At 38.9% G+C, this 22,229-nt stretch overlaps 1 protein-coding gene across 3 annotated transcripts; it reads right to left on the reverse strand.

Moving 5' to 3' along the window:
- Positions 1-221: 221 nt before the first annotated feature.
- SUB1 (SUB1 regulator of transcription) lies at positions 222-20,626 on the reverse strand. Of its 3 annotated transcripts, none has more exons than XM_072757127.1 (6): positions 20,513-20,586; positions 19,626-19,685; positions 17,888-17,960; positions 15,739-15,861; positions 4,904-5,012; positions 222-3,222 (listed from the first exon to the last, which is right to left on the reverse strand). In XM_072757127.1, the coding sequence occupies exons 2-6, from the start codon at positions 19,655-19,657 to the stop codon at positions 3,143-3,145; spliced, it is 417 nt and encodes a 138-aa protein (XP_072613228.1). In that variant the 5' UTR covers positions 19,658-19,685; positions 20,513-20,586; the 3' UTR covers positions 222-3,142. The 3 variants fall into 3 exon arrangements, with proteins under 3 accessions (XP_072613228.1, XP_072613226.1, XP_072613227.1); XM_072757125.1 differs by having other exon boundaries at positions 19,071-19,685; positions 20,513-20,559; XM_072757126.1 differs by lacking the exon at positions 19,626-19,685 and having other exon boundaries at positions 20,513-20,626.
- Positions 20,627-22,229: the final 1,603 nt, after the last annotated feature.

Raw genomic sequence — 22,229 nt, forward strand, 5'->3', positions numbered from 1 at the left:
GAAAACAGGCCCACACCACCTCAACCTGCACATCCTACCCCCACCCTGTTCCACCCAGTCCAGTCCAGTCCGGTCCCAGAGGTCTTCAGAAGATTTATGCTAAGAATTCACATTCCAAAAGCACTCACACAGGAAGGCATTCTATTTGTTAAACAAAACCCATTCAACAGGTAACTAAGCCATTCGTCTTGAGGTCTGTGAAACTGGGATGACACATAGGGCACATTTCTGATTTTTATTTGAACATTTAAAATATTCACAGATGGAATACTATATTCATTGACATCTCCATGGAAGATGCACTGAACAAAGCACACAGGTTATTCCACGATTACAGAATTACATATTTGTGACTAAGCCAATGTTTATACCCTTAGACTTTATCTGGAAAATACCACTTAAAAAAAAAAATTTAAGTGTTTCACTGGATTACTTTCTATAAAAAGTAAATAGCAAAGAATTTTAGGAGATACCTAAAGATTAGCCAGCACTTTTTAAAAATTTCAAACTTTATAGTGCTCTCCTGACATCCCTAATCAGAAACACATAAGTAACACTCAGTTCTCTCTCCCCTCAATAGCCAAGCCAGGGTGTACATACTTTATTTTTTTCCCTAAGTCTTTTTTTCCTATGTAGAAATACGTACATCATCACAGTAACTTGACGAGCTAATGAGGTAGGAGTAGTCTTCAAAAGCAGTTATGAAGCAAAGCAAAAGAGAATAATCAAATTATAGTTTTTCTTTTTTAGTGGTTGTTCTTTAAATAAAATGCCAACAGCACTGGAAATTGCTCAAAAGCTACTCATACTTTAAAAGATAAAGAAGATAACCCCATTAGGAAAACTCTTCTACAAGTACACTCAGGGCTGGCATTAATTAAATTCATTCTGGCATTATACAAAGAAAGAAACCGCTGCCTTAAAATGCCAAGTTTTCTTCCTGGAAGAAATCTTACCAAGAAGGGAAGTTTAAACAGGAAACCTCAGTCCTCTAACTTCTCAGTACAATTAACCAGTCTCTTCTTTTAAACCTTTTCATTTCCTATACCCAAAAAAAGACAAAAATTTCTGTATATTACATATCCAGTAATAGATTCAATTGAATTTAGCAGTCAGCTTATCAAAATATGTCAGGGAAGCACTCCTTACATGAAGATTTTAATGACATAATGCTATACAGCTAAGAAAATGCCTAGTAAGAGATTTCAGCACCATCCCTGTATTAGCAGATTGCTTCAAAATGTGCATACACCCTGAATTCATATATACCTAGGAAATTTACCCATCCTCTCCTCTTCAACTACACCAAAATCAAAGTTCTGAGTTCTAATATCCTTTCTGTATATGTAGTAAAGGAATACTTTAAAAATCCATCCAATTAAGTTAATAGAACATATATGTTCCCAAATAAGGGGAAAGTTTTCAATCAAGTATAGTTTGTCTAAAATACCATTTTGAACATTTTTGATACCTATTATTTGAAGGAGGCTAAAATACCAGGAGAGATTCCCCCAATTATGCACCTATTAGGGTTACTGCTAAAAACACTAGAAAAATTATCTAAAAACTGTAAAAACATACTCAGAACAGCTGCCAGAAAAAAAATGTAGTAACTATGCGTATCCTGGCAACTAGTTTTGAAATCAAGTCCTTGACAATTCTACTATAAAATGTTTTAGACGCAGTAATCAAACTTGGTATAATAGTGCAACTCTCTGATATGGCAATAAACCATTTAAGATTAGCTACCAAAAACAATGTTACCAAGAATTTTTTTTTACAGGTCTTTAAACCTTTCAACTATTCCATCTAGAATTGTGTTCTATAAATGTGATCAAAATATCATGTGTTTCATTTAGTTTGAAGAGAATTCCTTCTTCTTCACTGCCACTTTCTTTCATTTCAGTTGTAGTTCCCTTAAATTCTCCTAAGGCACACTATGCCGTGTTTATTGCTGCAAAGCCCCTGAAATCTGTGCCTCAATCTGGATCTGCTTATCACTATGCTTCAATGAAAATTATTTCAGAGTGCCTGCTAAAACTTCGTAACATTAAGTCTAGAATACTACTGTTCAGTAGACTAACTGCAAAGGAATCAAGTCTACTAAGAAAAGGCCAAAAAACAGAAGTATATGTTCCATATACTCTTTCTTCCAAAAACTAACCACATGACCTACTATGACAGTAAAGCTCAGCGATATTCCTGGCTATATATAATCCATACTCAATGTTACAAAATAAAATGTTAGGCCAGTAAGCTTTCACAATTTTTATTAAATCCTAATCTAATATAACAGTATCTGATTTTTTTATAGACATCATCCCATGGTGAACAAGTTTAATAAGTGAAAGCAAATCAGACATCTAAGTCATTATTCTCTGCAGACTAAGCAATAAGGTAACTACACAGAACACTACAGGTAACGACATACACTTACTTGCTCAGTTTTCATACAAGCCATGTTTATCAAACTATATCTCCTAATATTTAATACAGTAGAATTAGTGATTGTAGTTCTCATATATTTTAATTACAAGTACCTTATTGAGATAACTAACATTTTGACAGTTTCACTGACTTTCCAAAATTAGTATAATATATTCAAGAAAAAGAGCAAAAAGTGAAATGAAAACGGAACATGACAAGTTACTAAAGGAAAACAATGTAAAGAAAAAAGGGGGGGAAGGGAAATATCACTGGAAATACCAACAAGTCTAGACATTGGGCTGGAAGAAAATAGATCAACTATGGTTTTCACAAGTCAGAGTTTATAAATTCAATGCAATACAAATCCTTTTGAATGTAAAAGCCAAGGTGAAACTAACAGGTCTATAAACTGTTACTTTTGGCCTTAAACAGTACCAATTCTTTTGAAAAAAGGCCACAACAGTTAAGATTGTATTACTTGATTTTATTTTACACTAGGTGGCGGGCACAAAGCAATCCTCCTTAATCAAGTTGACAATTAGCTTCACTCAGAACACTTTTAATAATGCACATAAAAAAAAAGTATTCAATCTTACAAATTGTTCTGCAATCCAAATATACAATAGCTTGGAAAACAACGTTTAGAAAACAAAAGCCAATGTAAAAAGACAGATTAAAACAACTAGAACAGTACAGGTTTTATATGGCTCTGATTTTACAGTTTTCTTACTGCATCATCAATGTCAGAAATCTGTTCCTTCAGCTGGCTCCATTGCTCAGGATTTAAAGAAATACCTAAAACAAAGTTTTAAAAGTTAAAAGTCAGAAATCTATTTAAGCTTTGACAATTTTCATACTCCCAACTAAAATACTTTTTTATAGACAAATGTCAATGGTACCATACGGAGAGTCAAATCTTGTTAATTACAGATTCATCACAATTACCCGAGCAGACCAGTCTTATGTTCATTTTTATGTCCAACATTGTATCCTGCATAATACTTATTATAGCCTGTGAGAACAAATGATTTGAAGATGTAACTCACAAAAGCTTGAACCAAGCAGGCCTAAGTGGCCAGGTCCAGATTTGGCATGTGACACTCCATTTCTGTACCTAATTGGTTCCAATATTCGCTCAAAATTTCTATAGGAATTCAAGGTGAACAACTTTGTGCTAAGTTCTCCCAGAAGCATTCATTTCATTTTGGAAAAATTCCTGGGATGTGACCCATACAGGAGTTCTCAGAATGTACACAGTGATTAAAAATGCATTCTGGAGTCCTGCTGTCCAGGTTCCAATACCAGCCTCCCTATCACTAACTCTATGACCTTAAAAAAGAAAGGGGGAGGGGGGGTGGGATATTATCTGAGCCTCAGTCTCCTCACCAGTAAAATGGTATTCACACCTCAAAGCGGTGTTGTGAGTCAATAAATGAGCTACTCTGAATAAAAAGCCTATCATCTGACACATAAGTAAACATTTAAAATGTCAGCTAATAACAGGTCTTTTCTATTTAAGAGGTAAAAATGTAAAGAGAAAGTACTTTGCACTTGGAACTTCTAATATTCTAACACTTGACCCATACAAACAGAGAAATAAACTAAACAGAAATAAACTAGAAGTGGAAGAATTACTGTATTTCTCAGAAAACTGCTGGGAGACCATGAAATTGAGAGGAAGGCAGAAGAACATAGTGGGTCAACACTTTGGAAGGACTTTAAAGCTATCAAATTGTTTTAGTAAACATTTGCAGGAACAAAAAGAAATCCAGCATAGGGCACAACGAAATGACTTGAATGAGCAATCCAGCAGTAGCCCTGAATAAGAAAACAGGTTAGGTTCAATTAACCTAAGATCTGTATGAAGCAAACAAGTGGTCCTTCAAGATGACAAACAGGCAGAGTAGAAGATGATAAGGAGGTATTTTTTTTATTAGCTAAAGATCAACCTATAACAGCCAACTACCCAAATATATGAATTTGTTAGTACATAAACATTCTCTAGCTATATGATAAGTATGCTTCTACAATGCAGATATGCCTGGGACTGGGTGAAGCACAACAGAAAAAGGACAAAGACCCACTAAAAGGATACTCACACCCCCCCACCCCCAACAGATATCCTTCAGGAGACGAACCCAAAGGAAACACTGTAAACCAGAATTTTTGATTCCTAATTTTACAACTTCCCAGATAATGTCTACCCAAGAACTCATGTAAAAATTTTTTTTAAGTTCTATCCAAGCAAATGAAGTGATATTAGGGGTATAATTTTTTCTGGGTTGTATTCCAACAGCTATTTAAGATATGTCACTAAAACAAGTTAAATACCACGTCTAAAAGATTACTACTATTCATGAACTGAATGAGGATGCTCCAAATGCACTGCCAACATTATTTGTTTCAAATAAAGTAGGTTACTTTATTTTTAGTTTAGTCCTCATATTAGGACCAAATTCAGGAAATTAAATCTCACCTTTTCTTCCAGGTTTCATTTCACCTTCTGGATCCATCCAATATTCTCTAATATCAATTAGGACTTTCCCTTTAAAGTCCCGAACACTGACGTACCTCATTTTCCCAATCTGCAAAAGAAATAAAAACATGGAAAGGTATTCATTTTTTTAAGATTTTATTTATTTATTCATGAGACACATAGAAAGAGAGGCAGAGACATAGAGGAAGAAACAGGCCCCCAACAGGGAGCCCCATGTGGGTGGGGACCAGGATCACACCGAGCTGAAGGTAGACGCTCAGCCGCTGAGCCACCCAGGCATCCCAAGGTATTCATTTTCAACAGTGGTGTCCATACTTATATTCACAACTTGCTGCACATTCCTTCTACTTTTAATCATGAAAATAACTACTATTCTCAGTATCAAAACTACAACCAAAGGAAAGGTCACTGTTAAGAAGAAACCTTTCTTAAAAAGATGGAATTAAAAGTACATCTCATACTTTCAATCACATTCATGTTAAAGGAATCATTAGTAAAAGAGAGTAATACTATGAAAAACAGTATGGAGGTTCTTCAAAAAATTAAAAATAGAATATATGATCTCGAAATGATCCAGCAACCCCATTTCTGGGTATGTACCTAAAAGAAATGAAACATCTTGAAAAGATATTTATATACCTATGTTCACAGCAGCATTACTCACAACAGCCCAAAGATGGAAACAACCCAAATGTCCATTGTCAGATGGATGGATAAACAAAATGTGGTATATATACATGCCGTGGAATATTATTCAGCCTTTTAAAAGAAAATGCCATCACATGGATAACTTTGCTGACCTATGCTAAGTGAAATAAACCACTCACAAAAAAATGCATATTGGGGCACTTGGGTGGCTCAGTCAGTTGAGTATCCAACTCTTGATTTCGGCTCAGGTCATGAGGGTCATGAGATGGAGTCCCATATAGGGCTCCACACTGGGTGGGAAGTCTGCTTGAGATTCTCCCTCTACCCCTCCCCGCCACACTCAAACTCTCACTCTAAAATAAATAAATCTTTTTTAAAAAGATGCATATTGTATGATTCCACTATACAAAAGAGCCTAGACTAGTCAGATTCAGAGACAGAAAGCAGAATGGTGGTTATCAGGGGCCAGGGGAGGAGGTAAGGGGAGTTATTTAAGTATTGCTAGATGAAAAGAGTTCTGGAGATCTGTTTCACAGTAATATGAACATATGTAACACTATTATTGTATGCTTAAAAATGGTTAAGATAGTAAATTTTAGGTTGTCTTTTTTACAATAAAAATCATTAGAAAGTAAACTTTTGCAGTACCAACTACAACCACAAGGAATCCAGGCCCCACTAGCTATATACCATTTTAAGAATCCAGATACCCAGCCAACAGAACATGAGAAAGCTTTTCCTTTTAGACATTCATTTCAAATAACATCTTTAATTCTTCACCCAGTCTCAAATTAAGAACTTAAAACTATCCATAGAAAACCATTTTTTGCAAACCTTATATTGTGTTTAACAACTACAAATTTCACAGGGAAGGAAAAGGCTTTACTCAACAAAATGTCTGGAAGCACTTTCCAGGATGTCGTACACTACTGTAATATACTAACACCTCAACTAAGAAATCATACTTTCTGATCAAAACTTTTAACTCATTCTAAGACTATACTTCAATTTTAACTAAAAACTGGCTGTGATATTTGTGCTTGGAACACATTAACATGTAAAGATTCTGGATTTAACCTGTTCCTTTTTCTTCCAACTGGGTCCATTGATTATTAAATAATCCTTTTATTGGGATACCAAATATTACTGTGCTGTGCTGATCAGTAAATTTTATTTGGCATCCATCTTGCCTATGTGCTCTTAGACTGCTTTTCCTTATCCCAGCTAGATCTGGTTCATTTTCCTTTAGTTTTCTACCCTCACATAAGTTTCATGCCCCTACTTCCAGGGTATGCCCCATGCTTTATGGCGAAAATGAAGTCCAATGCGTATGGGTAAGTGCCTTCAAATCTCTCTTCTCTGTACTCACATCATGATCAGTTCTTAAAATTTCTTTACTTTCCCTATGCCATTTCTTGCATATGAATTCTCTTTCCATTGGAGAAATTCTTATCTACCATTTGCTAACATGCTCATTCTCCTTTTTCAATAAAGCATTTCTCTACACTGCAACGTTTTATAACTTTCTCCATGTTTCCTTCTTCCTTTTATTGCTAAATTTTAAAAGGAAAAAAATACTGTTTTTAATCATTGAACTCCCACTGCCTAAAGTCACCAGTGATCTTATTGTCAGTTTTAATGGCTTAATTTTTATACAGTCTTCTTTGCACTGCCCCCCCCCCCTCGCCTCAGTGCCTATCAATACTGGGTTCCCAGTAAACTGTTTTAATGGATAAATTAAATAGGAACAAAACAATTATCATAGTGAAATTGCTAATTGTGATTTATAATGCTGATTTAGTAACTAAGAAATGTAGAAGTATCTTAGGTAGCTAAGCACTGAACTGTACACATTGTTTCATTTTGGTTTTTACAGTAAACCCACTCTGTAGTAAGCCCTTTAGCTAGTAAGCCCACCAGCTACCTGTATATATATATTAAAATGTACTGAAACCCTACTAAATAAAGTGATACTGAAAAGTCAAGTAACAGTTTGGAGTGGGCTTGAGCAAGTGACAGAGACCTTAGGTATTAGGATCTAACCTTGAACATGACAGCTCATTAATTAAGTAAAAGAAAAAAATGACAAGGGCATAGAAGGGACTAACAGAAAGATACAACACTGCTGAGACTCAAGACAGGTTGAACAGATGGAGCTATACTGAAGAGGACTTGAAAAACCAGGAAGAGAACTCTGGAGCCTTTGTAGGTTCTTGAGCTAAGGACAAAAAAAAAAAGGCACAGAAGCAGAAAAAATACTGCCACTACTCTCTTCTGCAAGGCTTGTATTCCTGAGAATCTAAAATATGAAAATAGGGGATCTCTGGGTGGCTCAGTGGTTTCGCGCCTGCCTTTGGCCCAGGGCGCGATCCTGGAGTCCTGGGATCGAGTCCTGCATCGGGCTCCTGGCATGGAGCCTGCTTCTTCCTCTGCCTGTGTCTCTGCCTCTCTCTCTCTAGGTCTGTCATAAATAAAATAAATAAATAAAATATGAAAATAGACTTAAAACTTTAAAATCTCACTAGAAAAAGAATAAAAAAGACTGAAAACAAACCTTTCTTTTAAAGAGACAAACATGTTGTAAGTACATTAATGGCATTTTACTACTCAAATTACTACAAACAACTATTCAACTATTTTAAAGAACATGGAACAATACAATGAACACACAACAAATGGATAGCTAGGTACTTTAATTTCTACCCTTGCTCCCTAGAAACTTCTCAGAAGCTCCTTTACCCATGACTTCATCGAGGTGTATTATAAATATTTTTGTTTGCTACAGATTAACAGAAGCGGCATTTTCTTCCTCCCAAGGGTGCTTGAGCTGAACCACATGAAGGCTATTCTTCAGCCATTTCTACCATGATACTGGAATTGAACACATTAACCAAATAAAGTTGAAATTAAAAAAAAAAAAAAATGCTGACCATCCATAGCCAAAACTTTGTGAATTTACAACTTAATGTCCTTAACCACTTTCCAAATACCTTGTTTTTGATGTATATAGTAAACAAGAAACTATCCAAAGAAAAAAGTATAGATCAGTAAAATGATAATCTAAAATTTGCTAACGTTTCAGAGAACACCAGCACTGAAGAGCTGTGGGGCTGGATGGAAGCGAAAATGTGGAAACAGACTAATAGTGCTCTACCAAAATTTGAGTCTCTTATTATAATCTAAAATTTACTGTGCATTTTGTAACTAATCCCCAGGGTATCAGTGTTCATTTTAACATAGAAAGTTTTAACGAACATCTCCAAAGAGGGGGCCCTACAGGAAAATGCACCATGTTTATCCCTATGGCTTTTCATTCTCTGCGACCACACCAGCAAAACTACAGCAGTACACATATTTGTTCCAGAGTTTACACAACAGTGGATGGCATCAGAGAAAGGAGAGAGTTAGAAGGATGCTTTGCCCCTAAGATCAAAAACAAGGCATGAATGTCTATGCTCACCACCTGTTTTCAGTATTATAGTGGGATATTAACCATAAAGAAAAAGAATTAAAAGGATGATTAAAACTCACAAATCAACACCACAGAAAGTTATAAGAAGTCTCTAAAAAGGGCACATGTAACCTATAATAAATATACATACAATACACATATATTTACACTAAATTATATAACATTTTTTCTAGCAGTAAACTGGAAAATGAAGAGAGAATACATTTATGATAGTATCAAAACACATAAAATAGTAGGGGTACCTGGGTGGCTCAGTCAGTTGAAATTCTTGGTTTCAGCTCATGTCCCAATTTCAGGATCATGGGATGGAGCCCCTCTGAGCTCTGCATTCAGCAGGAAGTCTGCTTCTTTCCCTCTGCCCCTCCCTTGGTCCCCCACACAGCATGTGCACACTCTCTCTCTCAATAAATAGACCTTAAAATATATATATAAAATACTTAAGAATAAGTTTAACAAGACCTCTACAATGAAATTCACAAAACAGAAATTCAAGAAGATCTAAATAAATGCAGAGACACCATATTCATGAACTGGAAGACTCAGCACTGCCAACCTGCCTATTCCCAAATTGATCTTCAGCTTTACCCAATCCCAATCAAAATCCCAGTAGGTTTACAGTAAAACTTGACAAGCCTGATTCCATAATGTGTATAGAAATACAAAATTCAAAGAAGAGCAAAAATCATCCTGAAGGTGAAGAATAATGTCAAAGAACCTTTGCTACCTGATTTCAAGACTCACTATAAAAGTGCAGTAATTATGACTGTGATACTGAAGTAAAAGACATACAGGCCAATAGAATAAGAGAGATCAGAAATAGACACATACTTTACATATTTACAGATTTTCATTACAAAGACCCAACATGAGGGACGCCTGGGTGGCTCAGTGGTTGAGCATCTGCGTTTGGCTCAGGTCGTGATCCCAGGGTCCTGGGATTGAGTCCTGCATCAGGCTCCCACAGGGAGTTTGCTTCTTCCTCTGCCTGCTGTCTCTGCCTTTCTCATAAATGAATAAAATGAAAATCTTTAAAAAACAAAACAACAACAAAAAACTAAAATCCAACATGAGTCAATGTCTTTTCAACAAATGGTACAGAACCACTGGATAGCTCTGTGGGGGCAGAAATGAGCTCAACCTCTATTTCACACCACACACAGAGAAACTAAATTCGACATGGATCACACACCGAAACATGAAAGTTAAAACTATAAAAATTCTAGGTAAAAAAAAAAAAACTGGCAAATTTGTGTGGCCTCTGGAGCAGGTAGAGAAATGTCATTAAAAAGCATTACCCAGGGTAGCCCAGGTAGTTCAGTGCTCAGCGGGTTTAGAGCCACCTTCGGCCCAGGGCATGATCCTAGAGACCCGGGATCAAGTCCCACGTCAGTCTCCCTGCATGGAGCTTACTTCTCCCTCTGCCTATGTCTCTCTCATGAATAAATAAAATCTTAAAAAAAAAAAATTAACCAAAAAAGAAAAGTGATAAAAACTGATTTAATCAAAATTAAAACTTCTTAAAAATGCCTAAGAAGATTAACAGGCAAGCCACAGACCTAAAGAAAATATCCACTATACTGATAGCTGACAAAGAACTCGTATCTAAAATACATTAAGAACTCTTTCAACTCAATAAATCAAATGACCTCTATTTTTTTAATGGACAAAAAAAAAAGACTTGAACAAAATCTTCCAAAAAAGATTAAGACAGGAGACAAATGCAAAGTAAACTGTAACAAGCTCCTAGTACACATCCAGTAACTTAGGGGAGTAGCATTAAACCCTGACAAAACCCAATGAGGATATGAAGCAACTAGAATCTCACATGTTGCTGGTGGGTGCATAAAATGGTACAGCTACTACAGAAAAGAGTTTTGACAGCTTCTTATAAAGCTAAACATACACTTAGCCTATGGCCCAGTAAATGCATCTGATACTGACCCAACAAGGAAAAAAATAAATCCACAAAACTTGAACAAGAATGTTCCCATCAGCTTTATTCCTAACAGCCCAAGGTCTATCCAAAGTGAATGGATAAACAAACTGTTATATAACCCTACACTGGAATACTACTCAGCAATAAAATGGAACTACTGATACAATAAGAACTGGCCCCAAGATGTTATGCTGAGCAAAAACCAGGCCCAAAACAATACAAATCGTAGGATTCTGTTTATACGAGCTTCTAGAACAAGCAAAAAAAATCTATAGTGATAAAATCAGATCAGTGGTTACCTCAGATGGAGGGAATGCCTGCAAAGGGAAGGCAAGAGGGAACTTTCTGGGATAACAGAGCCTTGTTACAAGAGCGTGTTCATTTACCACAGCTCACCAAATTATGCTTAATGTGCACATTTCATTATATATATATAAACTATCTCTCAATAATGTTTATTAAAAAAAGAAAGGAACTTGCCCAACAGTCATCACTCCCTTGAGGAAAAATGAAGCTGACAAAGTCACCAACTCCCTTCCCGCCACCAAAAGAAAAAAAAAAAAAAAAAAGAAAAGAAACGAGAAGGAATAATATATAGACAAGATTAATAAAGAGGGATGGCTGGGTGGCCCAGCAGTTGGGGGTCTGCCTTCAGGCGTGATCCCAGGGTCCCAGCATCAGGCTCCTTGCATGAAGCCTGCTTCTCCCTCTGCCTGTGTCTCTCATGAATAAATAAACTCTTTTAAAAAAAAGAGAGAAGAATAAATATCTCTACAATTGTGTTAGGAGAGGAAATAATAAAATCAGATGACAGAATGCATATAATCTTACATGCATATAATGTGGAATTTAACAAGGGGGGAAAAAAGCATGTACATTATATTGAACACTAATTCTTAAATTTTTTTGATTAACTTCTCCTTTAGAGATCTGATCAAAGTTATGAATAATTCTTTCATATACCAAAAAAAATTCAAAGAAGAAAATAATTTCATGAGTTTCTAGAATACATATCTGAATCCTCAACGTCACACCAGCTTAAGAATGGTCTCTGTTGGGGTTCCTGAGTAGCTCAGTCAGTCAGTGTCTTCCCTAGGCTCAGGTCATGATCCTAAGGTCCTGGGGTCGAGTCTCACATAGAGCTCCCTTTCCTACTCCCAACTTGTGTGCGTGCACTTGCTCTCTGTCCAATAAATAAAATCTTTTTTTAAAAAATTGTCCTGGGCAGCCCCGGTGGCTCAACAGTTTAGCGCTGCCTTCAGTCCAGGGCGTGATCCTGGACACCCGGAATCAAGTACCACGTCAGGCTCCCTGCATGGAGCCTGCTTCTCCCTGTGCCTGTGTCTCTGCTTCTCTATGTGTCTCTCATGAATAAATAAATAAAATCTTTAAAAAGAAAACTGTCTCTGTAATGACAGAATCTTAAAGGATCAGGTTTATCCTTAAATAATTAAATCAACTAGGGTAGTATTACTTACCCTTGTTTACCTTTGAAGAAACATACAGATCCAAGTCCCCTGTCTCAACCATTCTAACATTCTAACCTTTTAGGACACAGGTTCTAAATCTTTACAAATAGGTCTCTGGACTGTCTTTAAGATCACGTAAGTCCTACCTCAAGGAGATGATGTCTCTTTGAAACCAAGTTCTTAAATTCAGAGCTGAAGGAACCAGACACAAGCCAAGCATCTAGTAGTATTTCCTCTCTAGTCAAGATTCTGCCCAAAACATTCTGGAGTTTGAATGATCAGTGCAATGACTTTCCTTGGGTACAATTCTCTTCAAGTATTACATTTAAAGAGCTGCTTATGTTTATGTACGCTGCTTACCAGACGATTATTTCTCAAGTGATGGATATGGAGATTAAAAAAAAATCTTGTCTTAGAGTTACTAATAGCCAAACAGTTCTAATTTAGATTTTAGATCTTATTTGTTTTTGACAACGTATGACTGAGAACTTGAGTCCTGACAGATGCTAGCAATGTCTTAACAAGTTCCATTTGGTGAGCTGTCTTCAAGGCCCTTTCTTGGTGTTAAAAAAAAAAAAACACATAAAAAACACATAGCTATTTATAAACACACACACCCCTTTACAAAACACGAGTTTAATTTTTCCTTCCAAAAACCTCACCCTTCACCCGGCTAATAAAATTATCAAACCATTATTACAAATGAAAATGAAAAAAAAAAAAAACAAATAAAAAAAAAAAGAACAAAAATGAAAAAAAAAAAAAACAAATGAAAATGAAGCCCTCGTTTTATATTATACAACCAATGTATTCTAACATGCTCTTAAACCAATTAAAATTAAGTATTACCACCCAGCTATTTTTCTGTAGCCAAAATACCATTACAAGGAAAAAGCTATAATGGCAACAAAACTAAAGATTATCTCTTAGGGATAATCACTACTAAGATCTCTGAAAAGTCACTTTAAAAATAAAATACCTGGTTCCTCCTAGAGGCACTTTCAAATGGGTGAGGAGCCTCGTAGCTGTATGTTCAAGAAGCTTTCCAAGTGAGATTTTAAAAATGAACTCACTTTATTTGGTGAAATAACCATCCCCTAAAAATAGATCTGGTTTTCCCCAAGCTGTTCTAACAGAATACAATCTCTAAATGTGGGTCCTGGTTTCTTCAATGTACAAGATAAAACCCATTAAAATAACACAGATACTCTTATTACACAGGCAAAAGGTAGGTATATGGTGAACAAGAACAGATCAGAGAAAAGCCCAAGATAGTTGCCCAGGTACTTGAAAGTTTTTACCTCCATGGCACATATTAAGTTAAAATATTCCTACGCAGCACTTCATTCTACATAACAGAGTCTATGAAAGGAAGGGACAGCCTCTTACAGATATCACATTTCATTCTGCCCCTTAAGAGAGCTTCCCACAGCACTTAGAATAATACTCAAACTCCTAAAAATGACCTTCCAACAGGAAAATGGCACAAGACCTGCCCCTCAACCTCCTTACCAACTAGATCTACACTCAACCAGAATTCCCAAGTTCCAGCCACAAAATATTTGCACAAGTCTCTCTACTCTGAAAAGGATTCCCTCTTCATGTGACTGGCTCCCTCCTTTATGCCTTAAGCTTCAAGTACCACTTCTTTAGAAAGAAATTCCTAGAGCAACTTCTCTGTTAAAACAATCTGCCTTTTTACTTCTCAGCCCCTATCATAACTTAAATTATGTGTTTTATGACTATAATATTTATCCTCATAAATTCCATGGAACCAGAGACCACATCTACTTGGCTCATCACTACACACCCAGAATTCAGCAAGGTCTGATGAAATACAGTAATCATTCAACTTATTATCAACTCAAAGAAATGAGGGCCCTTTCATAATTCTTCCTTATATACAATGACTGATGTTCTCTACCAAATTAGTCTCCTCCCCTATTCTACCCATAACTAAAGAATTCATCTGCATTTTGTCTATACTTTTAATATTTTTTGACAGAGAAATACATGACTTGATATAATCATAGTGAAATGATTACTAGTCAAGAAAATTACAGTATCAGTTTAGTTACCATTTATCATGGGATCAGTGTACCTGAAATCTGTCTTAGCATATTCTGTGTTCCATCGTATTATATATAGCCATTATGTGTGTTTTCCTTATCCACACACAGAACTAAGCAAAAGCGAGTAAAAATATCCAACTTCTATTTTCCCAATCTTTTTTTTTAAAAAAAGATTTTATCTATTTATTTGAGAGACAAAGAGAAAAAAAAAGCAGGGGGAGAGAAAAGGGAAAAGCAGACTCCTCCTGGAAGCCTGACTGGCTCGATCCCAGGGCCAACCGTGGGGCCCTTGGACAAAACAAAGGCAGACCCTTAACTGAGTGACCCAGACACCCCTATTTTCCCATTCTAACCTTAATCCTGGCATTATCTTTCAAGGCCATCAGGAAGTTAAAAATATGTATTTAACCTTAACCCTGGCATTATCTTTCAAGGCCATCAGAAAGTTAAAAATATGTAGTTTAAAATATATATTATGAAATAATGTGTTTTATATGTACATACATGTGTGTACATATATGCATACATGTATACAAGTCAAATGTTTGCAGCTTCAATCTGTCCAACATTTTGGCTTCAACTAATATTTGCCCCCCCGCCCCACCTTCTTGAAACATTTCCCTTGCTTTACCTAGATTTTCAATCCTATTTTATTCCCCATAATATACAGAGGGCCAATTTCAGTAAATCTATTTGCCACTGTTTTTTTTTGTTTTTTTTTTTCTTTCTTTTTAAGGTTTATTTTAGAGCATGAGCAAGCATGAGTAGGGGGAGGGGCAGAGAGAGGAGGAGAGAGAGAATCTCAAGCAAGTACCCTGCTGAGGGCAGAGTCCAACACAGGCTCCATCCCAGAACCCTGAGCAGAAATCAAGAGTCCGACGCTTAACCTACTGAGTCACCCAGGTGCCCGTCACCTCTTCTTATCAAGCCCAAACTATGTAGGCCAAATTGGTGCTGCTTCTCCAGTAATATCCCATCCATATCACACAGCCCAATACTAGACCTACCTCCTCCAAACTGCTTCCTAATAAATGTGCAGTTATCAATCTTTTTGGATGTCTGTAACTTTTAAATTGTTTTACACTTAGCCAAACTATAGGCTAGACTTTAACAATAATCTACCATCTTATAATTTCTATGAAATATCCTTAATATGATACATGTTAGATTACTTTTAACATCTGTCAGATCAATTCCTCTGGATCTAAGGAAATTACCTGAAACATGTTATCATCTCTGCTGCTGCTGCTCTGCTTAGAGGATGACAGGGCTCTTGAAGTTTCGCCAGTCTTTTGCTTCTTCACAGGTTTCTCTGGCGTAACTTGCTTTTTCCTCTTTAACTTGAAAGAAAAACAAGCATAATGGTTAAAATTTGCAGACATAAGACACATCTCAGGTTCAACACTTCATTACTTTTTAAAACTTAAAAGATCAAAGGACTGCATTTATTAAGAAAGAAAACCATAAATACATACACAGGCAAGTTTCACTTGATGATATAACTATGGAGCTAAGATCTAACAGTGTTTTCAAAATATGTTCTCAGAAGCCAAAAAAAAACCACTTCAGGCATCACAGTGATAATAACCAGAGAAACAATTCTTTTCTAGACCAGTATCCCACATATGATTTCCTTGGAAGGGGGTAAAAAAGATAGAAATGAAGGCCTGCTGCTTTTGAATAAGCTTTTGGAAGCCGTAAGTCTACTAAAGTTAGCAACTTGTTTCTTATAAAAAATATGTATTAATTAGAAAAAACATAACCAACTAACTCTAATCTAGGATGTTATTTATGCCCTGCCTATTTCAAAAGGGACTTAAATTGACTTTGAAAACTTAGGAATATGCTAAGAAAGCTATTTACTACTGGGCATTAGAAGTCAACAACTCAAGAACTCCCTTATCACAAAAAAAAAAAAAAAGAAAATTTCACTGGAAGTGGACAGCAATATGCTAGATTAGCATTCAAAATCAAAACAATGTTTTAAATAAAGCAGCATTGTAAAAACTTTATATAGCCTCATTCTTAATACAACCTAACAGCCAATGAAAACCAGCAGAGTTCCAAACCTAAACAGCAGAGGGCAGTCATGTTCCCTAATGGGAAGTAAAAACTAATGTTAGTATATTACTAAATTAGATGGAAGTAGGTAAAATATACACATGTATATAAACTGAAAAAAATGAATGTATTTAATGTGTTTATAGGATTAATAGTACTATTCTGGACAAACAGCAAAAATTAACTCAGCTCAATAAAGCAGAAAGTAATTTTTCTTTACATCAGGGCCTGGATATTCTCTATGGACTGGCACATAAGAGCTCAGTAAAAATTTATTAAATGAATATCCAAAAGCCATACTTAGTGCAAATAAAAAAAAAAACTAATAGATATTTTTTTCTGGAGTATAGCTATGTATGCTCTTTGAGGTCTTATTCCAACCTTTATTTTTTTTTTTTTTTAAATTTTTATTTATTTATGACAGTCACAGAGAGAGAGAGAGAGGCAGAGACACAGGCAGAGGGAGAAGCAGGCTCCATGCACCGGGAGCCCGACGTGGGATTCGATCCCGGGTCTCCAGGATCACGCCCTGGGCCAAAGGCAGGCGCCAAACCGCTGCGCCACCCAGGGATCCCTTATTCCAACCTTTAGGTTAATATTCTGTATTTCCCTAAAGGTCCATCTTATCCAAAAGTTTCCCATAAGCTCACTTAACTAACACTGCCAAATGAACTTGAGACATCATTATGCAAGCTCCTAGGAAATAAAAAACAGTTCTGCATTGAAGGAAGCTCTGACTACAGTGTGAGTTGCTCAGTTAGGCGGAATACAACACTTTCAGCAGAGTTGTCATCTCATGCAAAAAGCCCACTGTCACAATGAATAATTTCATGTTAGCTTTGCTGGGTCTTGATTTAACTAAAAGGAGAGGACCAGAGTAAATAATAATCTAACCTAAAATGTAAGCTTGGTAGATTTTAAGTAATCCTAGTGGGCTGGATAAAGATCAATGGCTGAGAAGGCAGTCAAATTTCTGAATAAAGGCAGAGGCTCTGGCCTAATTCTAATGCTACTCCCCTTAGGGAATAAGGTGGTGATTCTATAGCTTTAGGGTTCCTAGAAGTCCTCGTTGTGAGACTCCTTTAAGTCTAAAGATTTGCTCAAGTCAGGCGTAGGGGCCAGGAGCCTGCTCGTCCAAGTACTCTAGGCACCTTGATCAAGTGGTCCAGGAGCCATGTGCACTTTCAGAGACCCCCATCTAGGCTCTCCCATTACCATTCCCATACGCCTTACTGTCCTTCAGACCTGAATGCGAGAAATACTGCTGAATGAAGTATCAGAGAAATGACTTGCATTAATAGTCACCTTTTTGTCAACCTCACTGTCAGAATCGCTGCCAGAAGAGCTTGAAGAAACAAGTTCCTTTGATTTAGGCATTCTGAAAGAAAAATACATTATACACAATAATTTACAAATTGTACATTACCTTCGACTTAACTCCTTCCGAAGCAAAAATTCAGGAAGTTTCATGGTTCTACCATTTTGTGGTATTGGAGTTGTTACGCTAAGCACAATGCTAAAATTCTTAGTCTATACTCTTCCAATTGAAAAGAACACCCAGAACTAGCCAGGAGAATCCCGCAAAGAGAAAGAATTCAATGTCATACACATCTCACACTCCTATACCCCTTTCTCAAAGCCCATTGAGTCTTTTTATACTTCATTTTAGACGAGTTAAGAGATTTATGAGTAAGACAAATTACAAGGCAGCTGACAGCAATCTCTGTTAAAACCAGGAATAGGAAAATTCTCAGCACTACTTTCTATTTCTCACTGATGAGACCTAACAGCATTATTCATTGCATGAACTGACCTCAACATTCAGAGAACACGGGGAACAGCTGCACTATACAGATGTAATTCATTTGCCCATATAATCCTATTTTTTCATATTTTGTTTATTTTCCTTGGCTTTTTGACCATGCCATCAAAATAAGCACTAATTCAGAGTTCACACGGCTGTACATAATTTTTTACAGTTCATTACATTTCACACTGATGTTCCACTCTGAAATATAACTAAATTTTGAAGAATCTGCTTAGGGGAGGGGCAAAATCTTTTCTCAAATTCATACTGTGACCCTAGCTCCCCCAGAGGTACATAGTACATAACCCAGTATCCTGCTTTCCAGTAGACTTTTACTGAGTGCCTGAGCACAGCAGGACAGAGTCCTGTGCAGATCTACGTTTGCAGAGACTTAAAAAAAAAAAAAAAAAAAAAAGCTAAAGCCCAAATTTCAGAGCATTCCAAGACACTCTCTTCAAGACACTTTATAATACCAGGTGAATTTGAATTATCAAAGTATCTTAGGCTGTCTCCATCTCCAAAAAGACTGAGTCCTATTAGTTTTTGTACTCCCTAAAGGGCCCCATCTATGCAGCACACAGTCTGTAAATGTTGAATAAAAGGGGGAAAAAAAAAGAAAAAAAAAACTTCATTTTCTCCTCAAAGAATACTAAGGAATCCAGCTCTCCAGATTAAACTTGCCTTGGCACCAACGCTAAATGTGTTCCACAAGAAGAGGTCAAGGTAAAAGAAGTGGGCCATCCATCCCGATCCTGGCCACTAATTTCAAAAAGCTCAAACATGCTCAACCAGCCATGCTGATTTTAACTGGTAATTTCTTGATGAGAACAGTAAATTCGGGGGGGGGGGGGGGGGGGATGAACCAGCAGCGTTCAGAACCACATTTTATATCCTATGGCTGCTACTGCTCCATTTTACAACCAGAACTCCAAAAAGCAATTCAGGTTTTTCTACGCTAGTAGCTAATAACGTCAACAATCATTTTTTTAAAAGGTAATTAAATTAGACATAACCTTTTTTTTTTTTTCACTTTGAAACAGTCAAGCATAACTATACGGTCTATTAAAAGCTGCGGGCGAGGCGGGGGGGGGGGGGGGGGGGGGGAGGGGAGGGCAGCCTAAGATCATTTCAAAGAACGACCTCGTAATTAACCCAAATTAGAAGGCCATTCAACAAAAACAAAAACCAAAACAAAACATTTAAAAAAAAAAAAAAGAAGAAAAAGGTAATGCTAACTGAAGCCACTCTGAGCTCTGGACAAGATACATTTCCTCGTTTACTTCATCAATCTTCACCCTTCAAAAGAAAAAGGAGGAAGGCCAGTAATTCAGGCAGGTGATACTAAAATGCTAAAGCGTAGAATAATATACAAAAACGCCACGGGGGGGGGGATCTTCGGTCCTTGAGGAATGGCGTGGAGGGAGGACTGGAAAAGCCGAGGGGAGAATCAACCGGGACTAACTGGGGCCAGGCGGGCGTGCGGGGCCCGCGGCCGCGAGGGGGGCGCGCGCGAGGACGCGGCCGGAACGCCGGGCCGCGGCGGCTGAGGAGGGGGAGGCAGGCCGGTCGCAGGGGGCGTGGGAGGCGGCCGAGTGCGGAGGAGACCGTGTGGAAGGGGAGGGACTTGCACCAAGCGCCATTTTCTCCTCTCGAAGCGTGAGCTCCCCCGCGCGCCGGCCGCCCTCCCCCCGCCCCCTCAGCCCCGCTCCGACGGGGGCCGCCCTCGCCCTCCCCCACACGGCCCCCCCCACCCTGGGCGCCGGCCCGGGAGCCCCAGCCAGGCCTCGGGGGGGGGCCGGCGTCCGCGCCGCCGCTGCATTGTCCCGGGGGGCGTCCCGGCCCCGTCCTCGCGGCTCCCCGCCCCCGCCCGGCCGCGCCCCGCCGCCCCCCGCCGCCCGCGGCCGCCGCGCCAGAGCCAAGCCCGGAGCCAGCGTGTGGCGCCGAGGGGCCTGCGGCGCCGGGGCGCGGGTCGCCGACGGAGGCGGGCGAGGCCCGGCGGCGCCGCCGTTCGCGCGGCCGCGGCCTGCGGGCGGGGGAGAGGCCGCGGGCGGCTCGCGGCCCGGGGCGGGGGCGGGGGCGGCCAGGCCGGGTTCGAGGGGTGGGGGCGGGGAGCCGGCACTCACGCTCCACTCTCGCGGCCGAACTGCCTTCTGCTCGCTCGCTTGCAACTGACAGAGAAACGGAAGTGACGGAAGCCCGGAGACGCCGGCCCCGCCCCTTTGGGGCTGCGCACACGTGACGGGGCGTGGCCTCGCCGCCGAAACCAACACCGAAACCCTTTCCAGGGCCTTAAAGGGACCGGCCCTCGCCCTGAGCGGGGCCCTTGAAAGTGAGGTGCTCTGCAGGTGGAGTCTCACCTGTGAGTGGATGAGGGCACGAATGAAACGGGAAGGAGCAACATTGAGCTTTGCACGTGTTCCACAAATATTTCTTTTTTTTTTTTAAGATTGCATTTATTTATGAGAGACACGGAGAGAGAGGCAGAGACACAGGCAGAGGAAGAAGCAGGCTCCCTGCAGGGAGCCCGATGCAGGACTCGATCCCAGGACCCCGGGATCACGCCCTGGGCCGAAGGCAGGAGCTAAACCTCTGAGCCACCCGGGCTGCCCAAATGTTTCTCGTACTAAAGTGAAATGTCCAAACTGAAAAAGCCCATTTTATGGCCCTTACCCCCATCCCCAGTATTTAACTCTGGTTTGTAAAATCCGAAGGAAGTAAGCCAAAGTCACACATTTAATTCCAGAAAGTATAAGAAATCTTGACAGAAGTCCTTGGCCACACACACCCTTATGTTTAAACTGATTCCTAGAGGTAGTTCACAGAAGACAAGAGAAATCTATAGTACAAGCAAGAACACGGCCAAGAGATTATTTGAGTGTATGTTTAATGAATGCCTACTCTAGCCAAGAATATATATAAAGCTTTATTTATCCAACACACATTTATCAAGCACCCACTATGTGCCAGGCACTGCATGAGGCACTTTGCATACATTACTCATCTTAACAAGCACTTTCCAAAGTAGGAATAATTAATTACTCTATTTCCTAATGAAGAAAAACCAAGGTTCAACAAGGCTGAATAAGCAGCTGGAGGTTATACAGGGAGTGAGTCACGATTCAAACGCCCCGCTGCCTGACTCACACTACTGCAGACGGAGGGAGAATGCAAAAGTTCTTATCCCTTTCCCGTTCATGCAGCGTCAGGCTAGATAACCACTTTCAAAAAAATGAAACGCTTACTGTATAATTCCTTTTATATGATGTTCCCCAAAAAAGGCAGAAATAATCTATGGGGATCTAGGTCAGGTTACCCTCAGGGGATATCACTTCAAGCAAGAAGGAATCTGCTAGGATGCTGAATACTTCTTGGTCTGGGTGACAGTTACACAGGTGTACACAGATGTAAGATTTCACTTAATATTTGTACATTTCACAACACACAAGTTACACTTCAATGAGAAAGTTGAAAAGGTAAAAAGTACTTAATTTGTAAAAAAAAAAAAAAAAAAAAGGAACATACTTAACAGCCACTGTTCTAGCATGGTTGCTCGCTAGCCTAGAGCTTGCATACCCAAAGGAAGTTTGGGGAGCTCCCTCATCAACACTATGGCCCGCTGACCAGAGTTCCCCTGAGGCCAACAGTGCCCTAGGGCATTGTAGGGGGCATTGTGGTTGTACTGAACTCAATACTGGGGTAACTAGAGGATCACTGGGCTTCCCAGGCCCTGAAAGCCATGAATGTGGCTCTCCCTGGAAACCTGGGGCTGGCTGAGAAGGGACAGGGTTCAGAGCTCTGGTTGTAGCCTTCTGCCACCCAACCTCTCCTCCTCCTTCTTCA

The sequence above is a fragment of the Vulpes vulpes genome, chromosome 4, assembly GCF_048418805.1.
Source record: "Vulpes vulpes isolate BD-2025 chromosome 4, VulVul3, whole genome shotgun sequence".
Classification (NCBI taxonomy): domain Eukaryota; kingdom Metazoa; phylum Chordata; class Mammalia; order Carnivora; family Canidae; genus Vulpes; species Vulpes vulpes.